General features: G+C 41.1%; 1 protein-coding gene across 1 annotated transcript in view; it reads right to left on the bottom strand.

The window, feature by feature from the left end:
* FAT3 (FAT atypical cadherin 3) overlaps window positions 1-24,945 on the bottom strand; it is a 401,226-nt gene that overhangs the window by 302,247 nt on the left and 74,034 nt on the right. The window contains exon 2 of the mRNA XM_063394467.1: window positions 8,052-11,363. Within this exon, the coding sequence (XP_063250537.1) occupies window positions 8,052-11,346 (3,295 nt within the window). The 5' untranslated portion in view covers window positions 11,347-11,363. The remainder of the gene's footprint in view (window positions 1-8,051; window positions 11,364-24,945) is intronic.

The following is a 24,945-nucleotide window of genomic DNA, read 5'->3' as shown; positions in this document are numbered from 1 at the left end:
AAAAAGCCACACAACCTGCTGCAAGGTCAGACAGCAAGATGTGTCCTCAATTTTACTGGCCAGTGGAGATTTCTCTCTCTTGGACTTGTTACAGGAAAGGATTAGGCAGTGCAATGAACTGGCTCCATGTAATCTTAGACATTGTCCAAACATCCTCCTCTGTACACCACTGGAAGAGAGGAGTCTCACACTGCCCTCCATATGCTCACAAGCTCATAATTCTGCATGAACGACATTGCCTCTCAATGCCCTTGGCTTCCACTGGTGCTTTGGAACAACTAAAATGGATTTTTCCCCCATTTCCTCTGAGCTACCATGGACTGCTGCTCATGGTCTGAAGCAATGCCAGGATAAAGCTGGTGCTCATGTGCTCAGGCTGAACACCAGACACTGGAAGTCAATTTCCCTCTAATATCCTCTAACTCACCACCTTGCGGCTTGGTCCCTTTGCTGGCACCTTGGAGATAAGCTTTCTGCAGGAGCACCTGGGTATAATTTAATGGATGATGATGCATGAGCTAATATAGAGGTCACTTCTGGGACTGTACACTGAAATAACAGAACATATAATACAAAATGCTCTTGGAAACGTCTCTCAAGGGTAATAAAGGTGACAGGAGGAAATACAGACTACACATTTCTTTATTAATAAATAAACTACTCAGAGATTAAGACAAAATGTCCTATCAACAGGAGCATATTGAATAATAAAGGAGATTCCCTAAACATTTTCCAAAGAAGAGAAAGCATGCAAATTACAGCTAGCTATAAAAATTGTACGTTGTGAGCTGTTTTATGGGGTATAAAGCCTAGAGAGCTGAACAGCTTGAATAAAACAATTCTGCATGACTGGCCTCACTTCGGAAACTTTGAAAGTATGTCAGAATGATACTCAGAGCCTTTTAAAGTAAATATTTGCAGAAGCTGATGCATTGTTATAGGGTTCATACTATTAAAAAAAAAGTTAAACAGATTTGCTTCAGTGAAACTAAGACAAGTCTTGATCCTTACTAATTTACATCTAGAAATGACAGGAAAATTATAAATACACAGGACACAAAATTTGTATAAAAATTATTCATTTTCTACCACAACTATTTTTAAAGAAAAAGTGTTACTGATTGTTGTCCTAAAAGTAGAAAACCTATATGAAGGAACAATTTCCACTGTTAAAAAGCTGCCAGAGATAATTCACAGGACAATGATAACATAGTTCCACAGGATCAGAAATAGCTGCTCTCAGGAATGCTTCATTCCTGCCTGACACAGATACAGGCTGACAGACCAGATTTTGGCCAGGACTGTGCTCTGAGATCCATCTGGCACACTCCTCCCCAAAGAGGCTGCTCAGGAGAGACACCCTGCACAGGCTGAGGGCTGACGACCTTGTCATGAGTGCCTGCTCCAAGAGCCTCCCCTGGGAGCAACCCTCTTTTCCCAAGCCACCTTCCAGCAACACCCACTGGCACTTCCCTTGTGGTATGGCCTGAAGGTACCTTGAAAACTGGAATAATAAAAAGGCTCTAAAATACTGGCTCTGGGTAATGAAATTTGCCTACACTCTCCAGGAAGATGAAGAACACCTGTAATACTAGTGTCTCTAATCTCTACAGTGAATTAAATTCTGCCAGTGAGTCCACCCAGATCCACCCACTAGCTCCTACATGCCTCCATAAAATTAAAAAACTAAAAGGGAGAAAAACATGTATCACAAATGATTTTCATTTTACTTTGTTTCAAGGAAACGCAAGCAATCCGCCCACATAAATATTTATCAAACCACTCAAATTGTAGCAAATGAAAGTATCTTTCAACCTGCATACACAATAACTGAAAGCTCTTTTAGGAGACAGCAACAAGATGCGAAGAGTCTGAAGCAGTAAATTCATTCCTTTCCGCCAAATAGATGGAACAGTGCAGGCAGGTCTGATTTATTGTATGAACTGTATCATCTGGTGTTTCTAGTTTCCATTATGAGTCCTTTGAAGCCATGATTACAGTTTTCCAGCACCAACTGCCTTCTCTAGCCACAGTTTGTCAGGAATTTCTATCCCTTTTGAGGCATCCAAATAGAAGCTCAGACCATTATCCTTAGCACCATAAATAAACACATGGAGTCTGTAATAATTTGCACTCTACCTCCATTTAACAGTAACTTTAATCTTCCAGCACTGTGAAAGACAGGACTGGCTTGCTAATGTGAATTTCAGGGCTGAAACGCCTAAAAATATTACATTAACAGGGTCATCTATAGCTTTCATTCTTATCAGAGATCCTCTACGGGGTTAAAAATTAGTGTCAACTGATGCCTAAATTTAAAGTTCTAATGAAAGTTAGGGGAGTCAGGTTCCTGAACAACTCTAGGAAATATAGGTAGTAAGTTTTGAAAGCATCCCTGAAGTCTGTGCTCATGGGCTTTGCATGAACATTAAAGATCCCATAAGCATTTCATTAACACCACTGTTTTATCTTTGTGTTTAATTTCAGTGGGACTTAAGATGTTTCTACACTTTCCTGAGAACAAGTAATGAACTTGTTGCTTTGGTTTTCCCACCTGTGCAGTGGAGTTAGCAATTCCTTTCATGCCAGGATGCTGCTTCACCAACTCTGACAAACCCTACAGAAGCCTCTGCAGCAACAGAGGCCGATTTTGTCTCGTCTCTCTGCTCCTCTAGAACTCACTTCGATCATTTCCTATTACCAGTACATCCATGGGTAGCGTAGGAGTAAATATAGAAATTCTCCAAGTGCCAGGCCGTTACATTAAAATGTACAAATAGATGCCACACTAAAGAGCTAGAGCAAAAATGCAATTTAGCTGAACTCCCAATCTTAAAAAAATGAGAAGGAGGGTTCCAGCTTAGATCTCATAGGCCTGATCTCATGTAACTCAACCTTTCAAGATGTCAATACTCCCATTAGTTGCTCAAATCTCCACTGCAGCCAGAAAAGAGGTTTTGATGGATGGTATTTAGTCTCCCAAGGCGGGTGATACCATACACCCAATACACATTTGTTGGACCCTCCACCAACTCCTGAAACAACAAAAACATCATGTTGCTGTGGTATCAGCACTATGAGGGTGGACTACCTGAGCTAAGAAAATCCAGGTTTTTAATAAGGCAGCGTAAGACCTCTGACATTTCCACAAGAGTAGTCACAACTATTAGAGCTAACCTGTGATGGAAACTCAGAGCACACTCTCATCTCACAAAAATTTTTACCACATCTCTGCACATTTTCTGTCACAACAATCTGGAGATATAAGAGTGGGTTTTACACAATTTTCTTCTAAGAAACTGCAATTAGCAGACTGGCAAAGAGAGTGGAGATGCACACCAGGCAGGAAGCAGTACTAAATATGAGGAAATGGCTCCAGCTTCTCTGTAGCACTGATGCCTAAAGAGGCTACCTGGAGCAGAGCTAGACAGAGTTAAGGAATAAAGCAGGTATTTATTCAAAGGCCTTAAAGTATACAGAGGATACACCCTGGGCAGTACAAGAGCCTGGCTGTGGCTCTACCCAAGATGGATACAAGATGGACGACAGGTCACAAGTTTTCACACTTTTACAAGTTTAGGTCCATTTACATATTAGAGTTAATTGTCCAATTACAGCCTTAGGTTATAAAGTCCCATCCTCCCAGTTTGCCCCTCCTCAAATCACTGGTGTTTAAACTTTTTGGGCCTGAAGCTGTAATGGTGTCCTTGGTTCTTGGGCTGGAAAAGGATTGTTTTGTCTGACTAAACTGTGAAGAAAACTTGCTAACACTTATACAAAGTTCAGAGTTATATACTAATACACTACAAAATCTGAAAAACATGAAAGCTAAAACTTGAGGCACCAGCACCAGAGTTGCACAAGGGGAAGGTTACTAATCACTTCTGCAAGATCAAAATATCAGATATTGATCAATTTCTGTAGGTAGTAAAAGAGGGTGGTATGATTTAACACTGTGTTGTATGAAAATGAAAACATCATAAAATATTATTTACATTACTCTCACCCCTATACTATTAAGAACCTTTTTTCCACTTTTTATTTCTCAAAGTGCACTTATGTGTGCGATTTGGAATGAAAGATAATTCCCAGAAATTAGATTAAAACCACAAACCTGGTAGAGAGGAGTCACAACAAATTACCTAGCAGTAAGGCTGACTATATATTCTTGTTCACAGTTAACAGGGATGGGCTATGTCTGACCAAAGCAAGGCACTCAGTGTAGACCTCTACCTGAGCTAGTCTCACAAGGATATTTGCACACTTTTAGAGCATGATTCACCCAACTTATTTCATATTTTTACATCAGGGTGAAATGAATCATGTTTCTCAGTTGCTTGTTTCCTTCTGTTGACTTGAAGAAGCCTGCAGATTACATATCTGGATTCCAAGAAAATGAACACACACATACAAAAAGAAAAGGCGCAGTTCTGAAGAGGAGACAGAAGGATCACATTACATGTTCCTCAGTGCAAGGTTTTTAAATGGCATGTTTGTGACATTTATATTAATAGTCAATAAATACAAAGAAGTTCCTCTATTTTTTTAATCTCTAGAAAAGTCTGAAACCAGATTTTTAGCTATGAATCATCACTGACTTCTAAACCCATAAGAAATTTCATTTTTTATCTAAGGTAATGGGAAACCACAGACGGAGTTGAAAGGTCAGGAACTGCAGCAACACACTTCATGAGACTTTCTATTTATTTACTGATTTGTACTGGCTCTGACTCCTGGAAATGGAAAGTAAATCTACTGAAGCAAATTTGGAAATTATTCACACTTCTAGCTGGCAAATACTTGATATGGTTCTGGTTACCACCATGTATGAACTGGCATATTTAGCAGTGAATGCTGTAATAACAATATTCCAAACCAATTCTATATGACATGAGGCAACGATCAACACTGTAGGAATGGAATTCCAGGCTCACCCTCACAGCACAACTCTTACCAAACTACAACAGCACCCAGATTTGCACATTTACACTGTGCAGAAGGATCCATAAGGACCAATACAGAGAAGACTCCCAAGCTCACTGACTGCAATCCACTCTGTCTGCCATAATGGAGAATAGTCTGTTGGGGAACCCACACCAAATGCTAGATCAAGCCTGGTGGAGACAGATCACAGACTCATTTAACTTTGACAAGGCCTCCAAGATCACTGAGTCCAACCATTAACCCAGCACTGCGAAGTCCATCACTAAGCCATGGCCATGAGTAGAACACCCACATGTGCTCTTTCAGAGATGGTGATTCCACCACACGCCTGGGCAGCCTGCTCCAATGCCTCACAACTCTTTTAGTTAATATTTTCTCCCTAACACCCAATCTAAACCTCTCCTGGCCCTTTCCTCTTGTCCTGACACTTACCTGGAGAACAGACTGACCCCCCACCTCACTACAAACTCCTTTCAGGCAGTTGTAGAGAGTGAGAGTATCTCCCCCGAGGCTTTTTTTTCCAGATGCACCATTATGCACCTATATACATCTGCAGTGGAAGAAGAAGCACCACTACAACAAATGTGCAGCTGCATGGTGCAGTGTGACTCCATCATGAAGGCCTGCTTCTCCCCATTTCAACTCCTCAGTACCAATGTGCCTCAGAGAGCCAAAGCACCTCTCATTCAACACACAGGGCAACACCATTAACACATAATATTTCAGAAAAATAAAAAGAATGCACTCGAGCAGAATTTTGCTGAAAGAACAGACTTGCTTGCAGTCCAGCCTGCTCATATATCAGGATGAATTTGGCCCAGTTTATATCCTAATGATTATAATGGATGCTGCAGTCATCTTCTCATTAAGGCAGCAGCCAAAAATATTGATTTGTTGTACTTCACACTCCCGCTTACCTTCACAAATTTCAGGAGAGACGGTGCGTAAGCCAATAGAGTTGGTCAGTTTAAAAGTGACAAATGAACTGCACTGAAAGTAAATAAACAGCTATCTCTTTATAAATTAATTCAATATGTGACTTAAGCCCTTTTCTACAGCTAGAAAGCTGATTCATCATTCAGCAGCATTTAAGTTGCCACCAGTTCAATAGCAGAGTATTAATGTTGCATTCTATTTGACACAGAAGGTCAAATCCTGCATTCAGCTTACAACAGCACGACCCGAAGTAACCCTGAAGCCCTGCCCTCCCCATCGCCCTGGCTGCAGCTCTGCACCCAAAGCATTCTTCAAACTGCTTTCAAGAAGGCCTGCGTGGTATTGAACATTTGGGGAAATCAGGAACAAGAATCCCAAATCTTTTGATCTGCTGGATTATCAAGTCTCTTCTGGAATGATTAAGTGAAATCGCAGAGGTTGGTTCATTTTCATGTAACACTCATGAAAGAGTGAAAGGCAGAAAAATCTTTGCATCTTGGGAGGTTGTGAGCTTTTTGCCTCCACAAAATATATTTCAATTTTGGAAAGAAAGTAAGTATATTTAATGTGGAAAACTAAGTACAATTTCCATTTACGTTAAAACATGATTTGTGCTTTACTGAACAAGGGACCTAACTTATTCAAGGCCATCGCCTCTACTAGTGTAGGCACAGGGTATAAAACTGGCTATTTTAGTTATGGACGACAAGCACTGAGTTACTTTCCCTACCAGCTCTTTTAAGTTCAATAAATGTTAGATGCTGAGACTTCTGTATCAATACTGCAGCATTTGCACCAACCTCCCAGTTCTTCATAAAGAACCCATTGAGATGAAGTTGATGCTACTCAATAAGTAGGTAGGACAAAATTTTCAAATGCAGGAGCTCAATGTTTGAACGCATGGCCAAATGCCTAAATAATGTTACCTGAATGCCTTCCACTACTATCAGCACTGTAGGATATGTGAGTTCCTAGCATTTCTGGAAATTACACTAAGTGCCCTCTTGACTTCTGACACTCAAGTCTGATGTTTCTGGACATAAGGTTTTGACTGCAATCATCTGTGTACAGCTGTAGCCGCAAGGCTGTAGCAAAAATAGAATAAAAATATTTTTCTCTGCTTATACTTAGATGAGAGCCACAGCATTTGTAATGTCGTCTGTTTTTCATAATGTTCAGTTTAGAAAGCTGACATTTGATTAAACAGTTTGAATTTGCCAAAACATACATTTTAATCTTATGTTTAATACCACATTCTCAATTAAAAGCTTCAGAAGAAGACATACAAACCACAGTAAACCCACAGACCTAACATATTTAATATAATTTCTGAAACTGTTGACTAATATTTTCTAATTTCCTCACTACTTCTAGTGGTGCACAGCTGCACCATTACTCCTAACAACCATCAGACATTTAAACATCCAGTTTTTAAGATTTACTAAACACACTTTTATATTTGGTATTTTGAACATTTTCCAGTAGCATGGTATGGTAATAAAGTTCAGCATCTGAGAAGCCTTCACTATGTTAACAATGCTTTCTAACATCAATGCTTATAATTCTACCGCCATCAAAGGAAAGCTAGCACAGGTCATTTACAGCTAAGAACATTTCCCTGGATTTCTGCCTTCTACATAAGCACACCAACACTGATAAACACCACGCTACAAGAAAGTGTATTACACAGGGTGCTGTGTCATTCCAGAATAACTCCCATGAAAAATGACTCCCAGCAACAAGAACAAGACCACAAATAGGTTTTAGGACAAAATCATCTTTCTTTTATGCTCCTTATTTCCTTTCATTGGGTTTAACACTGGATTCAAGGTCATGAGTGTTGTGGCTCTGTGGAGGTGGCCTGCGTAATTTACAGCGATCAACAGATAATGCAGTGACTGTAAGCAAGTCATTCTGTAACTATCACTGCCTTCTAAATGGAGTCATCACATAGCTGCTGAGAAGGAATGCGTATAATTTCACATCCACAAGAGTGATGAATGTAACCAGTTAATTAAATCATGTCACTGCTGTGCCTGGAAAATCCTTACTTAGAATTTTATCTTGCCTGTTAAGAAGAACTGAATTTCTTGTTACAGATAGAAAAATTATGCCTCAGCTTTGCTTTTGAAAAAAAACTCTGTGAAGGAGAAATTAGAAACAAAACTCACCAGTTTCTTCATCAATGCTGAATCTCCCCAGGCCACTGCCATCCCTGATGGAATACTGGATCTCCCCATCTCTTCCAGAGTCCTCATCTCGAGCAACAACTTGCAAAACACTTGTACCAATGCGGGAGTTTTCCTTTACAGATCCAATGACAGCAAAGTCAGGAAAATAAGGGGTATAAAGATTTTCGTTAACATCCACCACTTCAACTTCCACAAAAGAAAGAGAAGAGAGAGAAACCGGGCGCCCCTTGTCCTTGGCACGCACGGTCAGGTTGTAGAACTGTTGCTTCTCGTAGTCGAGCTCCTTGATGAGGCGGATGGCGCCGCTGGCTTTGTCGATCTCGAACCGCCCGTTGTAGTCGTTCACCAGCGAGTAGCGGACTTGGCCTCCCAAGCCCAGGTCTGGATCCTGAGTTTCCAGCCAAGCTATGACAGTGCCAACCGGCAGGTCCTCAAGGACCTTCACGTTGTAGCTGGATGGGATAAAGACTGGAGAGCAATCGTTAACGTCATCCAAAAAAACCTTCAGGGGCACGACGGAAAACTGCTGATGGCCACTCTCCGCTCTGTCCCTAGCCTCGATCTTCAGTGTGTAGTTTGCTTTTGCTTCCCGGTCTAGTTGATCTGCCACGTACACCACTCCTGTGGAACTGTTGATAGCAAATTGATGGGTGTCTGTCAGTACTGAGTAAGTCACTTCACCATTAGATCCTAGGTCTTTATCTCTGGCTTCTACCTGGATAATCTCTGTACCAAGACTTGTACTTTCTAAAATGTTAACCGAGTAACTGTCCTGTAAAAAAACAGGCTTGTTATCATTTGCATCCTCCACAGTGACAGTCAGCAGCCTCCATGCAGATTTCTGTGGATTACCTAAATCATAAATTGTAATATTAAGGAGATAGAGCTCTGTTTTTTCACGGTCCAAGGGCATGAGAACACTAAGTATCCCCATCTCCATGTCAATGTTGAAACAACTATCTACATTACCATCAGAAATTGTATAAAGTACTCTTCCATTAAAGCCTGAGTCGGCATCATAGGCTTTTATCCTCAGGATGGTGGCACCAACCGGCAGATCTTCTGAAACCTTGACATCAGTAGGAAAGGATTTGTCAAAATGAGGGGCCTGCCTGTTGACCGAATAAAAATCAAGAAAACCATCTTCCAAATTCAGCTTCACATTTGCTTTTGCCTTTTTGAGCAATTTTTCTGCTAGCTTCTGAGCAACTCTAGTTTCTCTACAGCTAAAGGTCTTTGAAGATACTTTCCCATGAACTACTGAAATATTAACAAACATAGCATCAGCGAAGTTCTCTCCATCAGTTGCTGTTATCTTAAGGCCAAAATTGCTGTTCTTTATGCCAGAGCTAACAAGAGATTTTTTAAGCTGCAGGACACCAGAGTCTGGATTTAAATAAAAAATGCCAAGTTCATTTCCAGAGATTATTTTGTACTTCACAAGCTCTAACTCATCTATGTCTATTGCAGAAACAGCAGTGATGTGACCACCAACAGGAAAATCAGATGAAATCACACCCTGACAGGCCACTTTTTCAAAGAGGGGCTTGTTATCGTTGACATTGCCTATGTATATGGTGACATTCACCTCACTCTCGTGGCGGTAGGGAGAACCCCAGTCGGAAGCTCTCACAATGAACCTGTAGCTTTCTGGTGAGGACTCAAAATCCAGTTCTTCAGATGTGCTGATTACACCTGTAAACTGGTTTATTGTAAATGGCAGTGAGTTCAGACTGGCAATACTGTATGTGATGTATCCGTTTTCTCCCCTGTCTTCATCAACAGCTGACACTGCCAAAACGCTGGACCCCACTGGGACACTTTCGTTGACAAATGAGCTGTAGGAGAGCTGTTGGAACTCCGGAGTGTGATCATTGGCATCCTCTAACCTGACAGTAACCCGTGCTTTTAAATCACCACCTTTGTTTGCATATACTTCTAATTCATAGAGGTCCTTCTCAATGATTTTCAAAGGACGAGCAGTAGTAATAAGACCTGTGTTGGGATTGATCTTAAAATACTCAGCTTCCTCACTAGGAGATAGTCTGTATTCCACACCCTGTGGCTCAGGCATCAGCTTAACTACTGCAACAACCACACCAGGAGGTGAAAATTCACTGATCAAAATATCATACGCTTCCTTTTCAAACTTCAGGGGGATAATTTCTTTCTTGGGACTAGCAATGTGGACCAGTTTGACTGCAGAAAATTTCTGAGGAGATCCTTTGTCCTTAGCTTGGAGAGTGAGATTGTAACCATAAGGGAAGCTATCCCAGTCAATAGGCTTTCTTTCTTTGATTTTGTACTCATTCATCCATTTCCCTTCTTTAGTCAGAAAGAATTGTTCTAGAGGATCTCCAGCCACAATAGAAACAGATTCTATTTCTCCATTGGCTCCTTCATCTAGGTCATCAACGTTAACAACTGCATAGGTAGGCTCCTTGTCTGATGGGAAGGGAATGTGGGTTACTACACTTATTGTTGGGGCATGTTCATTTATACGTTCAATGTGAACATAAAGCTTGGCAGTGCTGCTCACGCCATTGTTTCCATAAAGCTTCATCCCACGGTCCACTGCCAAAATCTCGAGGTCATATCTGTTTTTCTCATCGTAATTTAACCGGCCGCTTAAGGAGATAACACCACTCGTAGGATGAACTGAGAAGAGATCAACTTTATTTTTAAAGTAATAATAAAATTCACCATTGGACCCAATATCCGCATCTGTTGCGGTCACCTGTGCAATGCTAGTCCTTAAGGGAGTGCTTTCTGCTATCGTGACAGAGTACGTGGTTGGTGAAAACAAAGGTCTTAGGTCATTCATATCCAAAACCTGGATGTTCACTTTTGTCCATGCTTCCAAGTCCTCTCCTCTGACAGTACCTTTTACACTCAATAAATAATTGTCCTGGATTTCTCTGTTCAATATAGCAGAATTCCCACCTTTAGTCCTTATTCTGAGGAAGCAGAAGTCAGCAATGATGACTTCCTCTGCTTTAAAAAAGCCCTCATCATCACCAGACACTATTTTGTACTTGATGTCCCATGAAAGGTCAGCCATGGTAATGCCCATCCTTGTCTGACTGTTGACATAGGTCCTGGCTGCAGAATTCTCGTACACCGTGGCATTGTAAGTGGAATGTGTGAAGTGAAAGCCAAGCGGGGCAGTCCCGTGAGCCACCTGGCAAATGGAGGCCAGGAACTTGACAATCAGAAGGGCAAGGCATGACGGAGGTAGCCGTGAGCCTGACCAGCGGCCCATATTCACGTCCATCACATCATTCTTTCCCCCTGTGACAGAGAGAGAAAACAAGAAATAGCTGATCAAGGGAGAAAAACTGTACTGTGAAGTGACATGTCAAAATTACTTACTAAATTTCTACTCAGAAGTAAAATCTATGTAACATCAGTTCACCACATATTTAACGGAAGAGAAAGGGAGAACACTATACACACACATACATAATCACACTGGTTTTGGGTATTTTCACACCTGTCTGAGTAGCATATATGCATGTACACACACATGCACATATATATATAACTACATAATATGTATGTATGCATACTTTTTTAACATAAAAGACCCTACCACATCCATATATGTGTGCACACAGTCCAGAAACCATTTTTCACAGTGAAAAAAAAATTTAAATCCATCATACATATTTGTATAAATTTATGTAGAAGAATGACCCACATACAGAAATTACTTTTCTTATTCATCCCCAGCTCCAAAATAACTTTACACTTGTTTTTTTCAGAGCATATTGGAAAATTCATTTTCAGTCCCGATGTCTGGAAGAGAGACAGGATTTTCATATGTATGTAGCACTGTGATAGTCAAATGTTACCTTTTTTTTTTTTTTTTTATGGCCAGTTAAGAATGATGAAATTTGAGCCACCAAGAACAAGTAGAATAAGAAAGTCATTATGCAGTCATTACTTTAAATACAGATACATTCAGAAAAGGCCCAGTGCTTCACTTCAAGAACCTAAATTGTGAGGTTAAGCAGATACAGAGCAAGTGGAGGCACTGGCTGAAGGTTGCTGGAGGGTACTGTAGAAGCTGGGAGCCAAGTCCTGCTTATCGCTTCCTCTTTGAAAGCAGAGGAAAGGAGCCTGAGGAAACTAGGCAGGTGCTACCATAAGACAGTGGGAATAAGTATCTTTGTTATAGAGTACATGCACTGCTACTTGCGACAATCATAAAAATTGATTTTAAATGGCAATTACTGCAAGACCCACTGCACACACACGTTGTTCTCATTGTCATTTAAAAGCTACTTGAAAATATAGTTTTCACCAAGCTAGAATACAGGAAGAAAAAGGATAGGAAAAGTTGTCAATGACACAGGTTAACTTAAACTTCCAACCAGATTTCAGCTTCCCCAAGGAGATTTATAAATTGCATGCAAGTTTTGGAATATGAATTAATATTAGTTATCACCTCCAATGTAACGGAGGGAGTACTGAAGTTTCAGTACTAACAATAACCAATTTATCATACTGATGTTGCAATGTCCACATTTAACTTCCTGATCCCACAGCCTATATCCCATTGTTGAACACACTGATCGATTTGCTCAGTTTTCCCAAGCGTTTGTCAAAGCACTCCTCTTCCAATACAATTATTTTCACATGCACTTCTCCCCCTGCATTTGTTTCCTTCCTACTTTCTTTTCTATTGTTTATATAAAAAAAAGAGAAATACACTCTTAAAAAAAAAAAGAATAAAAATATAAGATTGTATCACCTTCTGGACCCGCATTCCCCAGTAGCCAGCAAACGTCATTTGTGGCAGTTCCTTTTCTCAGTATGCCCACTCAATTATTGTGCACATAGCATGTGAGTCCTATGATTAATATCTTGTTCCATACAGTTCATACATCAAATAAGCACAATTCTCCAATATGCTTAGAGTACATGAGGGAACAGGTCTCCCCATGCTCAGGCTGACCTCCAAAAGCCTCAGGATGGAATTCTTCTGCTTCATCTAGGAAAGATTATTTTATTGTTGCTGCCATTTCATTCAGCTGAAAGAACAGCAGTGGCACCTTATTCTTCAGCACAACAAACATTTGTCAGTTTAATCCACTAGTATGAAAGCAGCACAGTCCCTTATTTTCATGGGGCTTTATGTGATCACTTCTGAGTACTGAAACTAAAAGCTGTTGTTTCAGACTAGTGTGGGAGATGATGCTAGTTGTATTTTATTATATATATATATATATATACACAAGATACAATAAACTGCCAAGGAAACTCAGCCAAAGAACATGAGAAATTCTAATGAGAAACAATTCATGGGAAAATAAAGGGCTGGACCTCTTCTATTAAAACAATCCACAGACAATCACTGTATTGCTGCCTTTCATGAAGAGGACTTCAGCACCCTTTGTCTATACCACAACAGCTGTCTCCCCCCCGCTAAGAGAGAGAAATTTTGTCTTACAAAAGAGACTTATGTTATGTTTCATATGAGCACAGTTCAGCAACTTCCTAGAAATTCATTTTCCTGTTCTTTGAAGTAAGAAAATGAAATGTCTTATCCTATTTATGACTCATTTGATGGTCTAGTTTCTCCTGTCCATGCCATAGCTCAGCATGAGCTGGTGTCTCTCCATCTTTCAGGGTCATCAACATCAGGTTTTCAAGTCCAGTATAACTGGATATCAGTTTTCCTGAGAATATCATTGCTACAAAAAAATTAAAAATATTTGAAACTTTACTTTCAGCCAAGGTTACAGACCTCTGTGGCAGACAGACATCAAAGTAGGTATTTATAAAGCTCTGCATTAGGGGAATCTAATGAAAAAGTTGTGTATATCCTAGGCAATACAACACAATAATCTTTATGCTTCTATTCCATTTATCTTGTAATTTTTAAGTAAAGCTGGGACTAAGACCTAATCTCAAACACGCTGCTGCAAACCCAGTCATGTCAATAGTCCACAAAGTTTTAGAGGTTCAGTGCAATCAATATCAGTCCTGAAACACTCAATTCCACCTATAGCATATGTATGTCTGTGTGTGCGCTACTGAAGACATGTTTTAGCCATGTGTACATATGTATACACAGACACACAGATTGTGTATTTTAAGGTACAATTTCATGGTTGGCACTGGAAAAATTGGACCTTCACATCAGGCACCACTTGCAGAGTTTGATTTCATCTCAAATGTGGTATGCAGAGTTGTAACAAGCTCCCCATTGAAGTTATTCATCTCTCCATATATTTAGATGGCTACCATCATTATATATGAAAGTCCCAATGGATGAGCTATTAAGCTGCCACTTGGGCAACCCAAGAATGTTTTATTCATTTACTGAATTCCTTTCTTCTGGGATATTTGTTTTTAAGAGCTCATAATACATACATACTTAACACACAGGAAATGTAACGAGATAGGTTACAGAAACAAAGTACAAAGCAACCCGCTGTAAATTAGGAGGCATTTCTTTAAAGGCACTTCTAGTCAAAAAATGTTATGTTTAAAGTGAAGAGAAAGGTTGTGATTACTTTTTCTTGATTTAAAAATGTTTGGGCAGGAGCTACTAAAAAAATTCTCTAGTACTGCTCAACATGGTTAGTATGAAGGAAAAAGAGGGGTAAAAAAAGAAAGGAAATAAAGGAAAAAGGGAACAGGAAAAAAGGAAAAGGTAAAAGCTTTCTGAGAGAGGAAAACTACTCTACAACAGCAGCAGAAACCAAAAGGAAACAATTCCCTTCTAACTACTCAAGGAAGTGAAAAAAATAACACAGTATAGGAGTCCCGAATCTTTCCACTCTAGCTCTTGTTAAATACTCTGGCCTTAAAGCAGGAAGGAAAAAATGGAAAAACAGAAGTGTGTCTTGATTTTTAATACTCTTTAAAATAAACTTGAACATCATGAAGAACTCTATGATTTCAAATTCAGTTCCTCATTTCAGTCATTTTCCTCTGCTTCTTGAACAAAGACTAACTATATAACCCAAACCTTGCAGAATAGCTGCGAGGACCTGTAGGTGGCTGGTGCTCCTCGGAGGAACTGGGAGAGGTATGATCCTCATTCCTTTATCTCATCTTGGCTCTAGCAACCCCCAGTCTGGGCTGCATCCAAACATAACACCCCACCAGACAGAGAAGGAAGACTGAAGTCCCAGGAACTGCCAGGATTGCTGCACACCAAAAATGTGTCTCTAACTCAATGTGCAGATATGAAACAAGTGCTATCTGTTCCTTGGTTTGACTCCTTCTCCCTAGGCTCATTTTTCTAATTCCAAAGATCTCCACACCATAAAATACTTGAAAAAGAAAACAGTGCATATGTCTCTTGGGTAAACAAGAGCCAAAAGGTCTTTTATAGAATATAAGGAACACAGCAGGCAAATTTCTTCAGCAGACAGGAGGAATAAGCTTTTAGCAGGCAACAGAAGGGATAATAAAAGAGCCTTCTCCCCTCTCCCACCTTTGCCTCCAAGTCCAGTTATACTCTGAGAGCATGTTTCCAGTTTGCCATTAGGCAAATAAATTCAGGCAATTTGACTAGCTAATACAAAGCAACCATTAAAGACTTTTTTACGTGTCCTTTGAAGACAGAAGAAACCCATCTGTGCTTTAACTTCCAGCTTCACTCAATGGAGGGTGAAGAACCCATAGGAGCTCATATATAGGTCCTCTGGGCTATGAGGAGGAAAAAACACTTTCTCGACTTCAGATAAATTTCTGAGACTCAAGGTATTTATGCACTCATGTGTATGGGGGGGAAAAAAAAAGGGGTCAAGGAAACTTGACTGAAAGGTTTTCATTTTAATTTACATTTTTCTTGGTGAAGCTGGGAAATGAATCCTGTCCTGTGTCTCCTCACACAGGGCAGGATTGGAGACCTCATGGTATGGGCAAATACTACAATTCTAAATTACTATTGCTTTCTTGAGAGAGTTGTCACAATTCTCTTTCAAATGGTAGCTATTTCAATTTTACTAAATAAGCAGCTTTACAGCAAAAAAGGTATATTTGAAAATGTAAAGGTATTTTTAGGAAGCAGAACAGTAACATCACATGCACATGAAGTCTAAATAGTACATAAAGAAGTCATGAACTTGCTGCAGAGACAGAAGCTCTTGATTTCTTTGGAAGCAGTCTTAATCTTTCAAGGTAACTCCTGTCACTCAAACATCAATAGCAGCCAATCTATTCTCATGGTCTAACCATCAAAACACAACGCACGAAACCTCTTCTCAGCATTCTTTTCTACCAACAACAGCAATTTGACTGCACAAAAGCTTCTGCGTGACCAGGCCACAAGGATCTTCAAAAAAGATACAAGGAAGATTGTATAGCATTGTGGTAGGTTTGCAGTTGTCACCTATGAAAGACTTGCATCAAGGTGCATCAGCAATAGGAAAAAACCTGACAACAAATCTGTTGTCAACACTGTAGCCAGGAGGTGAGAGCCCATGTATGTCACTGCCCTCTCAGAAGAAGTCTCTTCCATAGCACAGAACCATTGAAAACTCTTCCAAACTCACGGAAATTATTATTTAAACATATGGAAGATATCATTCTAGGAGTTTAAAGACCAAGGTGTCATTCTACCTGCAAAGCTGAAACACAGACTAGAGAGAGACATGGATTTTTTAACTCTCTTCTCATTACAGGCAATACCACTAGCAGTATCAGGCAATATCACTAGCGTGTTGTCAAATAAATAGTGAGTAAGAGAAAAAAAACATGTTTGAACAACACCTCCGCTAGCCAAACAACTTCCTTGCATTCCACAATAATTCACCCAGTTAGGAAAGGCTATCAATTTACTGCCCAAGAAAAGAAATCAGAACACAGAATAAGAATTTAGAACTTGTGCCATACAGAAATGAATTAAAGATTTCAGTTTGAGTCTAGGCAGGAGGCAAAAAAAAACCTTACTGACACCAACAGATTTACTACAGGAGATATATTCACGGAGCTACCTACTCCCCGATGAGCACCAAGATCTGCTTTTCCATGTATATGATTATATCATGATGTGTTTATTCCCAAAAGAGAAGGTGAAGACAAAATGATCATTTCTGCAGAGTAAGCCCTTGCAAGAGACAGCACTATAAATCCTAACCTTTCTCGGAGCTGCAAATCCTCCTGCTGCCTGCATGTCATTCCACACGGGAGACAGGCCGCTCAGCGTGGAGCAAGTGTAATTCAGGCCGTCCCTAGGAAGTGAAGATTTAGCCGCCCAGCCGTATGTTATGAATAACTTTGTTTTGCTAGCAGGTGCTGGGGATTTTTTCCATACAACACCAATTTTTGCCAAGTATCAGTTCATCAGCAAATGCTTCCACTTGCGAGCAGGAACCGAGCATCATTTTTCTTCCCAAAGAAATGGTGCAAAGGGTCTGCTGGACTCTCCCTTTCCCCTTGAGGATGAAATGTGGCTTGAGGAAAATGTAGGAGGAGGGGGGAGGAATAATTTGCCGCCATGTGAGATCTGTCAGAAGTGAATTCCTGGGAGCCACCTTACAAAGGATTTGAGCTTGTCCCTTGGTGGTCTGCCTCCAGGGAAACAAAGGCTGCTATCCAGTTTTCACGCTTTGTGTATCTCAAATCCCTCCTGGCTCCTGCTTCTTAGTCACTGTAAAATGGGGATGCTTTGGGGCAGTTTCAAAATGAGCCAGTTATTTTCATGGGGGCTTCCTTACGGAACACACTCAATGATACTATTTCTTGCTTATCTGGCCTGATTTTTTTTCCTTATGTTTTATTCATAAATCTGCTTTGACCCTAGTCCAAGCAGTCCTAGCTTGAAAGCTCTTTCAAGGTGCAATGTCAGCAGCAATAATCCAGCACTGATGAGTCTCCTGTCACTGCTGGTCTTTCCCTAGCTCTCCCTTCACCACAAGTAAATGTGGATCTCCTCCAAACAGCCAGCTTTTTACCAAGGTGCACCTCTGATCCTCAGGGGCAAGAGCTCTACTCTCATCCACCCAGAGGCTGCTGAGGATGGGGAACAGGACCATAGCCTGCCATGGGGCACACTCCAGCTGCATACAGTGGGACTTGAGCAGTGATTTGACTGGGCTTTCTGCAACTCTGCCCATACCATAATGCAAATAATAATGCTAATAACGCTTAATAATAATAACAATAATAATGCAATTGAGATGAGAGAGTCTTTGTGCAAAAACCTAGAGCAATATGAACCTCAACTTTTTACACCACCTGGTGAAGCACAGCAATAAAATAAGCCCTTTTTGAGCTTCAGCACTGAAGTGAAGGTGATGTACCTGCAGCTAAAAATGCATACTCCACCCTTTGCCACACAAGGTTCAGTTCCCACCATGAACTCTCTTCCATGGATGTTTTCCTGCAAACTCACACCCGCTAGTCCCAGCTGCTGCCTCTTGTCTGCCTTGTGTTTGGGATCCTGCACATACTCCTTCTGACAGCTTGCAGAGGCTTGTATAAACTATTTGGATATAGTTTATAGTAACAAAGGAGTCCATGAGATTTACAACTACTGTTTCCAGGGCCATAAATAGGTATGTAGGTATAAGGACAGCAGTAAGCTGTTACTCTCAGAGGAAAAAAATACTATATATCTCCCTCAGACACTCTATGTGGGAAGGTAGGGCAGCTCAAATGGTCCAGACCTTTATAGATGGGCAAATGAAGGGAGATTGAAAATAGAGATGCATACACAAAAGCTTCTTCATCATTGACAGCTCCATGTAAAATGCACAACATAAAATGGAGATCAACTGTCAGGTTGGATGATCAGTTTTAAAGATCAGGTTTAAAGATGTCTCCCAACCCTAACCATTCTATGGGTCTGTGATTATGAGATGCCAAATCAAAATCGTGATAGTCCAGTAAGGACTTTATAAAGAGAGGGAGAGGGAGAGGGAGAGGGAGAGGGAGAGGGAGAGGGAGAGGGAGAGGGAGAGGGAGAGGGAGAGGGAGAGGGAGAGGGAGAGGGAGAGGGAGAGGGAGAGGGAGAGGGAGAGGGAGAGGGAGAGGGAGAGGGAGAGGGAGAGGGAGAGGGAGAGGGAGAGGGAGAGGGAGAGGGAGAGGGAGAGGGAGAGGGAGAGGGAGAGGGAGAGGGAGAGGGAGAGGAAAGATGGATTCTTTGTTGAGGCTAGGAATTGAATTATTGGTTTTGCAAGAGAGCTGTGACACAGCAATAAAAAGAGATCATGATGGAAGTGGAAGGAGAAAATATTTTGACTGAGATTCTCAACAAGTTTGAGATTTGAGAACAAAACCTGGATTTAGCAATGAACATTTTTCTTTTGGTAGGACAGGAATTTGCAGGGTGCTGGCACTTGCTGCTGTGTCACAGGCATAACATGGAGCTGCTTCTGGAGCAACACAGTGGAGTTGTCTACAACCAGCTAGAGAGGTACATGGGTCTGGCTGCCAGTCTCTGCAGAGCAGCCACCTTTCTGAAAGCCAGTTCCCCAAAATCTGGCTCTCAGTGGCCCTCTGATGAAAGAGTCTCTTAAAACTTGGACAAACTGTAAGAGCCCACAACCATTCACAAAAAAAAAAAGAAACAAAAAAAAAGGGTTGTTGATAAATACAGTGGCTGCTCTCCAACTTTTTCTGTGAAAAAAATCAGAACATTTGTCATTTGTTCAAACAGGCAGCATTTAGAAAGAGGGCTTTTGCCATTACTTTTTAAAATTACATCTAGTTCAGGCCATACTAGTTGGTTAACCCGCCTAAGTAAAAAGCAATGCACAGCTACATCAGGTCAAATAAATCACACTTTCTCTCAGATAAGTGGAATACACGCTGCAGACATCATGCGGGAAATAGAAAAGTAGATGGAGTCAGCCTTAAACCTAACAGTTCTGAGAGAAACCTAGAAATTTCTTCCCAGCTCATGTATTAGGGTTCAATCACTACAAGGAGGAAAGCTCTCCAACAAAGCTGGCCTTGGACTGCTATCTGCATTAGCAATGCCCAAATCCATCCAGGGTGCTACATCCAATTATTTTCAAGGGAATAATATACTATTTTTGATGCACATGAGGGAGTGCTTGTGGGACTTAGAGAGACAGATCTGTCTTGGCTGTGTGGAAGAGCCTCTGGTGCCACCTCCACCAGTCACCACCACCCAGAGAGCAGCCCTCAAAGGAACAGCACAGCACTGGAAGTCTTCAGCATTCTGGAACTCCTTTCACATTCAAACATTTCATCCGTACTGAAACCACGATTCTTCCCCACTCCAATCGTCTCCTCATGCATAGATATTTCAGACAATAACCACTTTTTAGCTAACCATACATTAAATTCAAACTACCACTGCTTCAGCTTTCCAACTCAGCCAGTTCAGTCACCACAGCTGGGAGTCCCTCAAAGCCAGTTGCGTGTTTGGAACTTTGGTTCAACTTTGCAGGCACGGCTCAATTAAAAGCTCCACAGAGCAGGGATCACTATTTAAAGCTGAACTGTTTGCTTTTGTTTATTTATAGCAAAACCATTAATTACTAATCACATATTTGTTTGCTGGAAAACCCAATGCTCCAAAATAAACACGAAGTTTAAAGACTGTTCACAGAACACTGAATGGTATCAGGAACAGTGCTAAAAATGTAAATCAGAAACATCAAAACACATCAGGACTTCAACTGGAGGAACAAACAACCCATTATTTCTGTGCCAGAAAAGAGGTTACCCATAAGCCACCAGTTACCCACAGAGTCATCTACAGTCCAGCAGTTATTTATGTCCTGAAGAATAACAGACACCATGGCAGAGTATCTGTTGAAAATATCTTCATGGCAATCAGCACATGTTAGATTAAATGAGGTACCTCTTAATGCAGACTTTTGATAATCACCTTGGGAAAAATGCCTTTAAAATATTTGGCATAAGAGGTATAACCTCAGAAAAAGTGTATTTTCATTTATGATCCAGTTTCAAATGTCAAAATCATACAAAATTTAAAAAAAAAAAAGAAAAAATAAAGAAAAAAAGATGTTCCGTTTTCTTTTAGCTCTCCTAAACAGAGCTCCGTGCTTCCCTCTGGAGAAGCAACTTCCTCAAATATCTGCAGGAGCAGTGCATGGAAAATCCAGGGAAACAGACACACATATCTACAATCTGCCCCTTCTTTACGAAACACACTTTAAACAAGCACAGCAGCCCAGGCTTCATGGAGAGCCTCACCACCAGGCACACTGGGAAGCAGGAACAAACTCCATGGTAGACTGCTATTTACCTCCAGAAATCCCTAGGGGTACTGGACTTCTCTGAGGCACCCACGCTCACTGGCTGTCACAGAAGTGTCAACTGCAAAGCGCCTCCACCTGCCCTGACAGCACTGCCCTTGAGGGCCCTGATTTTCGTGCACACTTGAAGGTCAGGTTAGTGCACACGCTTAGCCCATGTTCAGATGAGGAAACAGGCGCAGTGTCTCAAGCCCCTTGCTCCAGGTTACACAGGAGACCCGCCCCACATACTCCAGCTCTCACTGCCTCACTGTGCTGCCCTTGGTACCTGCAAAATCCAGGGCAGGAAGGTTTCCCTACAAAGCAATTTTTGGCCTAAATTCCCAGAACAGAGGCTCATACAGTTGTGTTTCTCACCACCACTGGTGTGGCTACCATTCAAAACTCATCATTTATTCACAGGTCATGAGTTTGGGGTTGGTCTTCCAATTTTCATGTAGATCTTGGAAAGTTAAGCAGACACTGATCATGAAATGGAGGCCAGTAAGGCAAAGGTAATAATAATAATAATAATAGTAACACCAACAACATCAACAGCAGTGTTATAACTCCATTGTGTTGTTTAGAATGGCAGCCACCAGGAAAAACAGACACACCTCAATATCTTACCCTTTTCTATTTGTTCTCCTGGAATCAGGATCACTTGCAGCCAAAGGCTAAGTTGCAAAGTCTGTGCTCCCAAATCCTGGGCATGCACTCCAAACACTGGCTGGAGGAAATCACTAAACATGGAAGGAAAAGTCAGGCCCAGTCCCCCTGACCATGCATTCATCGTGTCTCCCTCCTGTGCATCAGTTTGCTGTCAGACTCCTTGGTCTCACTGCTCCCTGCCTGCTGGTGCCACATCAAGTCCCTGCAGATAAATCTTCCTAATAGAGCCACCCCATCCCTTAAACACTTTGACAAGCAGGGAAGTTTCTAGTGAAGTGACCACCTCACATCACATGCTGAACATCCATCCTAGTGCTTCCCAATAAATGGGGCAGATCCCATGTCCCCAAGCTGCTGATCCATGTTCCCAAAACTACACCTTCTGTCTGTTCACCAAGAGGGCAGTAATCAGTGCTGGTACCCCCATATCATCTCACCTGTTCCCTCAAAACACAGGCATGGCTCTGCCACGCTGCTCCATCACTCCTGCCTCATCCCAAAGGTGCCACGACGGTGTGCAGCTCCCAGGAGCTGCACCAGGCAAAGGTACATGGATGTTCCCTCTTACAGCATCCCACAGAACCGAGCTCAGGCCACATTCTCACCATTCTCTTACCCTTCTTCTTCTGACAAGAGAAGGAGAAAACTGCTCAGATGAAATAAAAAGGACTCCAGCCTAAACAACACCACTTAACTCATGCCCAGTGAAGCTCGCTGGTCCTAAATTTGAAACCTCAGTTTAAAATTAAGCTCCACATAAGAAGGCACTACTTGCAGATAGCTCTTCCTCAGGCTCCACCATGTAATAACAAAGTCAGCTGCCATTTCAACCTGACCTCTACAAACCTCCAGAAAGGTAAAAATCCAACAGAAGTTGTTTCAGAGAGCATCAAGTCAAAGATAAAAATCACTGGGAATAATTTAACCTGTTTCCTCTGTGTTTTTAAGGTGAAATTATGCAGGGGGAAAAAAAAGATACACAAAATAGCAGTGCATAAGCTTACCAAAGCAAACTCACAAATCCACAAAGAAGGGGGAAAAAGCAGCATGCCTCGCTTGAGGAACTATTATGAGTAAGGACAAAATATCTGTACATAATATAGTTCTGTACCACTTTGATGGGAAAAGACTGCCAATAGCTTTTGGCATATGAAAGCTGCTGTGAGGACTTCAATAAAACTGAGTATACTGTTAAAAAACCTTCTCATATGCATCCCTAGAATTTATCTTCAAATGCTACTTTATTAAATTCTGTATTCTCTGGCTTTTGGAAAAATGCTTTTATTTTATTAAATGAACTACACAATATATTGTTTCTCTGAAGAACAAGCATCAGTAGGAATCTAAAGTAGTTCTTTCAACACTAAAAAGCACACAGCGTTTTGAACTTGAAACCCTCTTCCAGTAAGAGAGCTCACTTCTAGTTTGAGTGAGGGTGAGCACACACGCACAGCCCATTTCATCACATCCAGCTGCCCTCATACCTCATGTAACTACATAGCCTGTGACAGCTACAGACATTTCAGAGTTTAAATCCTTGTTGCTCTGTTTCTAGGTAATATCCCAAGGTCTAACAGGGTCCTGAAGAACACGAAAGCATTAATTCTTTTTTTGACACGCAAAAATACTGCTCCCAAGCAAATGTTCCTCAAGTGCATATGAAAGCATCCTCTGCAGCCAGTGGAACAATGAGATGAACAAAAACACACAGAGCTTCATGCTCATGTGCAGCATCCGTGAAGGGCCATAACAGAGGGTGCATCACCGTGTGAGCCTGAGCACCACAGCCTGGAGGCTCCTACCAACTTCTTTGCAAGAAGTTGCAGACACTCTGCACAACTAAACCTAATTATATTCAGGCATAATCCTTTCATGCCACAGCTTGGTGATCACTTTACAGCAGGATAAGCCACCGTAGCCACCAAAGCAGCTGTCCCAGCCTCAATCCCCCTGCTTTTTCCTGATTTTTGTTGTTGTTGTTGTTGCTTTTATTTTTTGTAGTTTGTGTGTGTATGCATGGTTTTGGCATTGGTTTTGTCTTTTTTATTGCTGTTTTGGTTTAGTTGGGGGTTTGTTGATTTGTTTTTTATTGATTTTGTTCTCAGTGGGGATTGAGCTGCCCTATTGCGAATACGCCTGTGAACAAAAGGGAGGGAGGGAGATGGGAACGGGTGCCTGGGGCAGGCAGGATCCTTTCCATGTCCATGGCAGCTCAAACTGTTTGTTAAACAACAGCCGGAGTTGAGGCAACCAAGATGGTGTGTAAAGAGCAGAAAGTACCTTTGAGAAACATACTGAACACTATCAAAATACCCAAGCCTTAAATAGACACATGAAGTATTTAAATGCTTTCACACCCATAACAAGTTTTGTTTACTGCCCAGCATTTAAACAGCTTTTTCTTTACTATTGTAAAATTGTTCCCAAACAGTGTGAATTTCATGTTACAATGAATAGTAGCACTCTAACCCCTATTTACAACCCATTCAGTAACATAATTCCAGAAATAGCATGCAGGATTTCCACACTCTAAGAAATAAAACCTGTTCTTGGCTCAAAAGAATTTGTGCAAATTAGGTGACAAGAATTGCTTCCTTTTGTTCTTCCTCTCTAATATAGAATATTAAAGGAAAAAGAGAATCACTAACCAAGTAATATGAAAAACTTTTATTAAAACCATTAGAACCAGGAAGCATTGTTAACGTCCTCTCGTAATTATATGCAAAATGTTCAGTATCCAAGGAAACAGTGTAGTAATGAAGTTGGAGGCTACTGTATAAATGCACTTTCTAAATCACCACCAAGAATGTCTATTCCAGAGGGACTGGCCAGTTTATTAGTGTGTGACACCCTGATTGCTTAGACAAGCTACAGCTTAAAAACAAAAAGCTAACAAGCCACTTTTACATAAAGGGCCCTTTTGTTTCCCATGTATGAACAGCCCCTTCTTAGCATCTAGTTACAGAGTTCCTCTGCAGAGCTGAAGATTTCTCTAAGCCCATATT

Source organism: Prinia subflava, chromosome 3 (assembly GCF_021018805.1).
Source record: "Prinia subflava isolate CZ2003 ecotype Zambia chromosome 3, Cam_Psub_1.2, whole genome shotgun sequence".
Lineage (NCBI taxonomy): Eukaryota > Metazoa > Chordata > Aves > Passeriformes > Cisticolidae > Prinia > Prinia subflava.
Note: the sequence above shows the minus strand (reverse complement) of the source record. Positions and strands in the feature narration are given on the sequence as shown.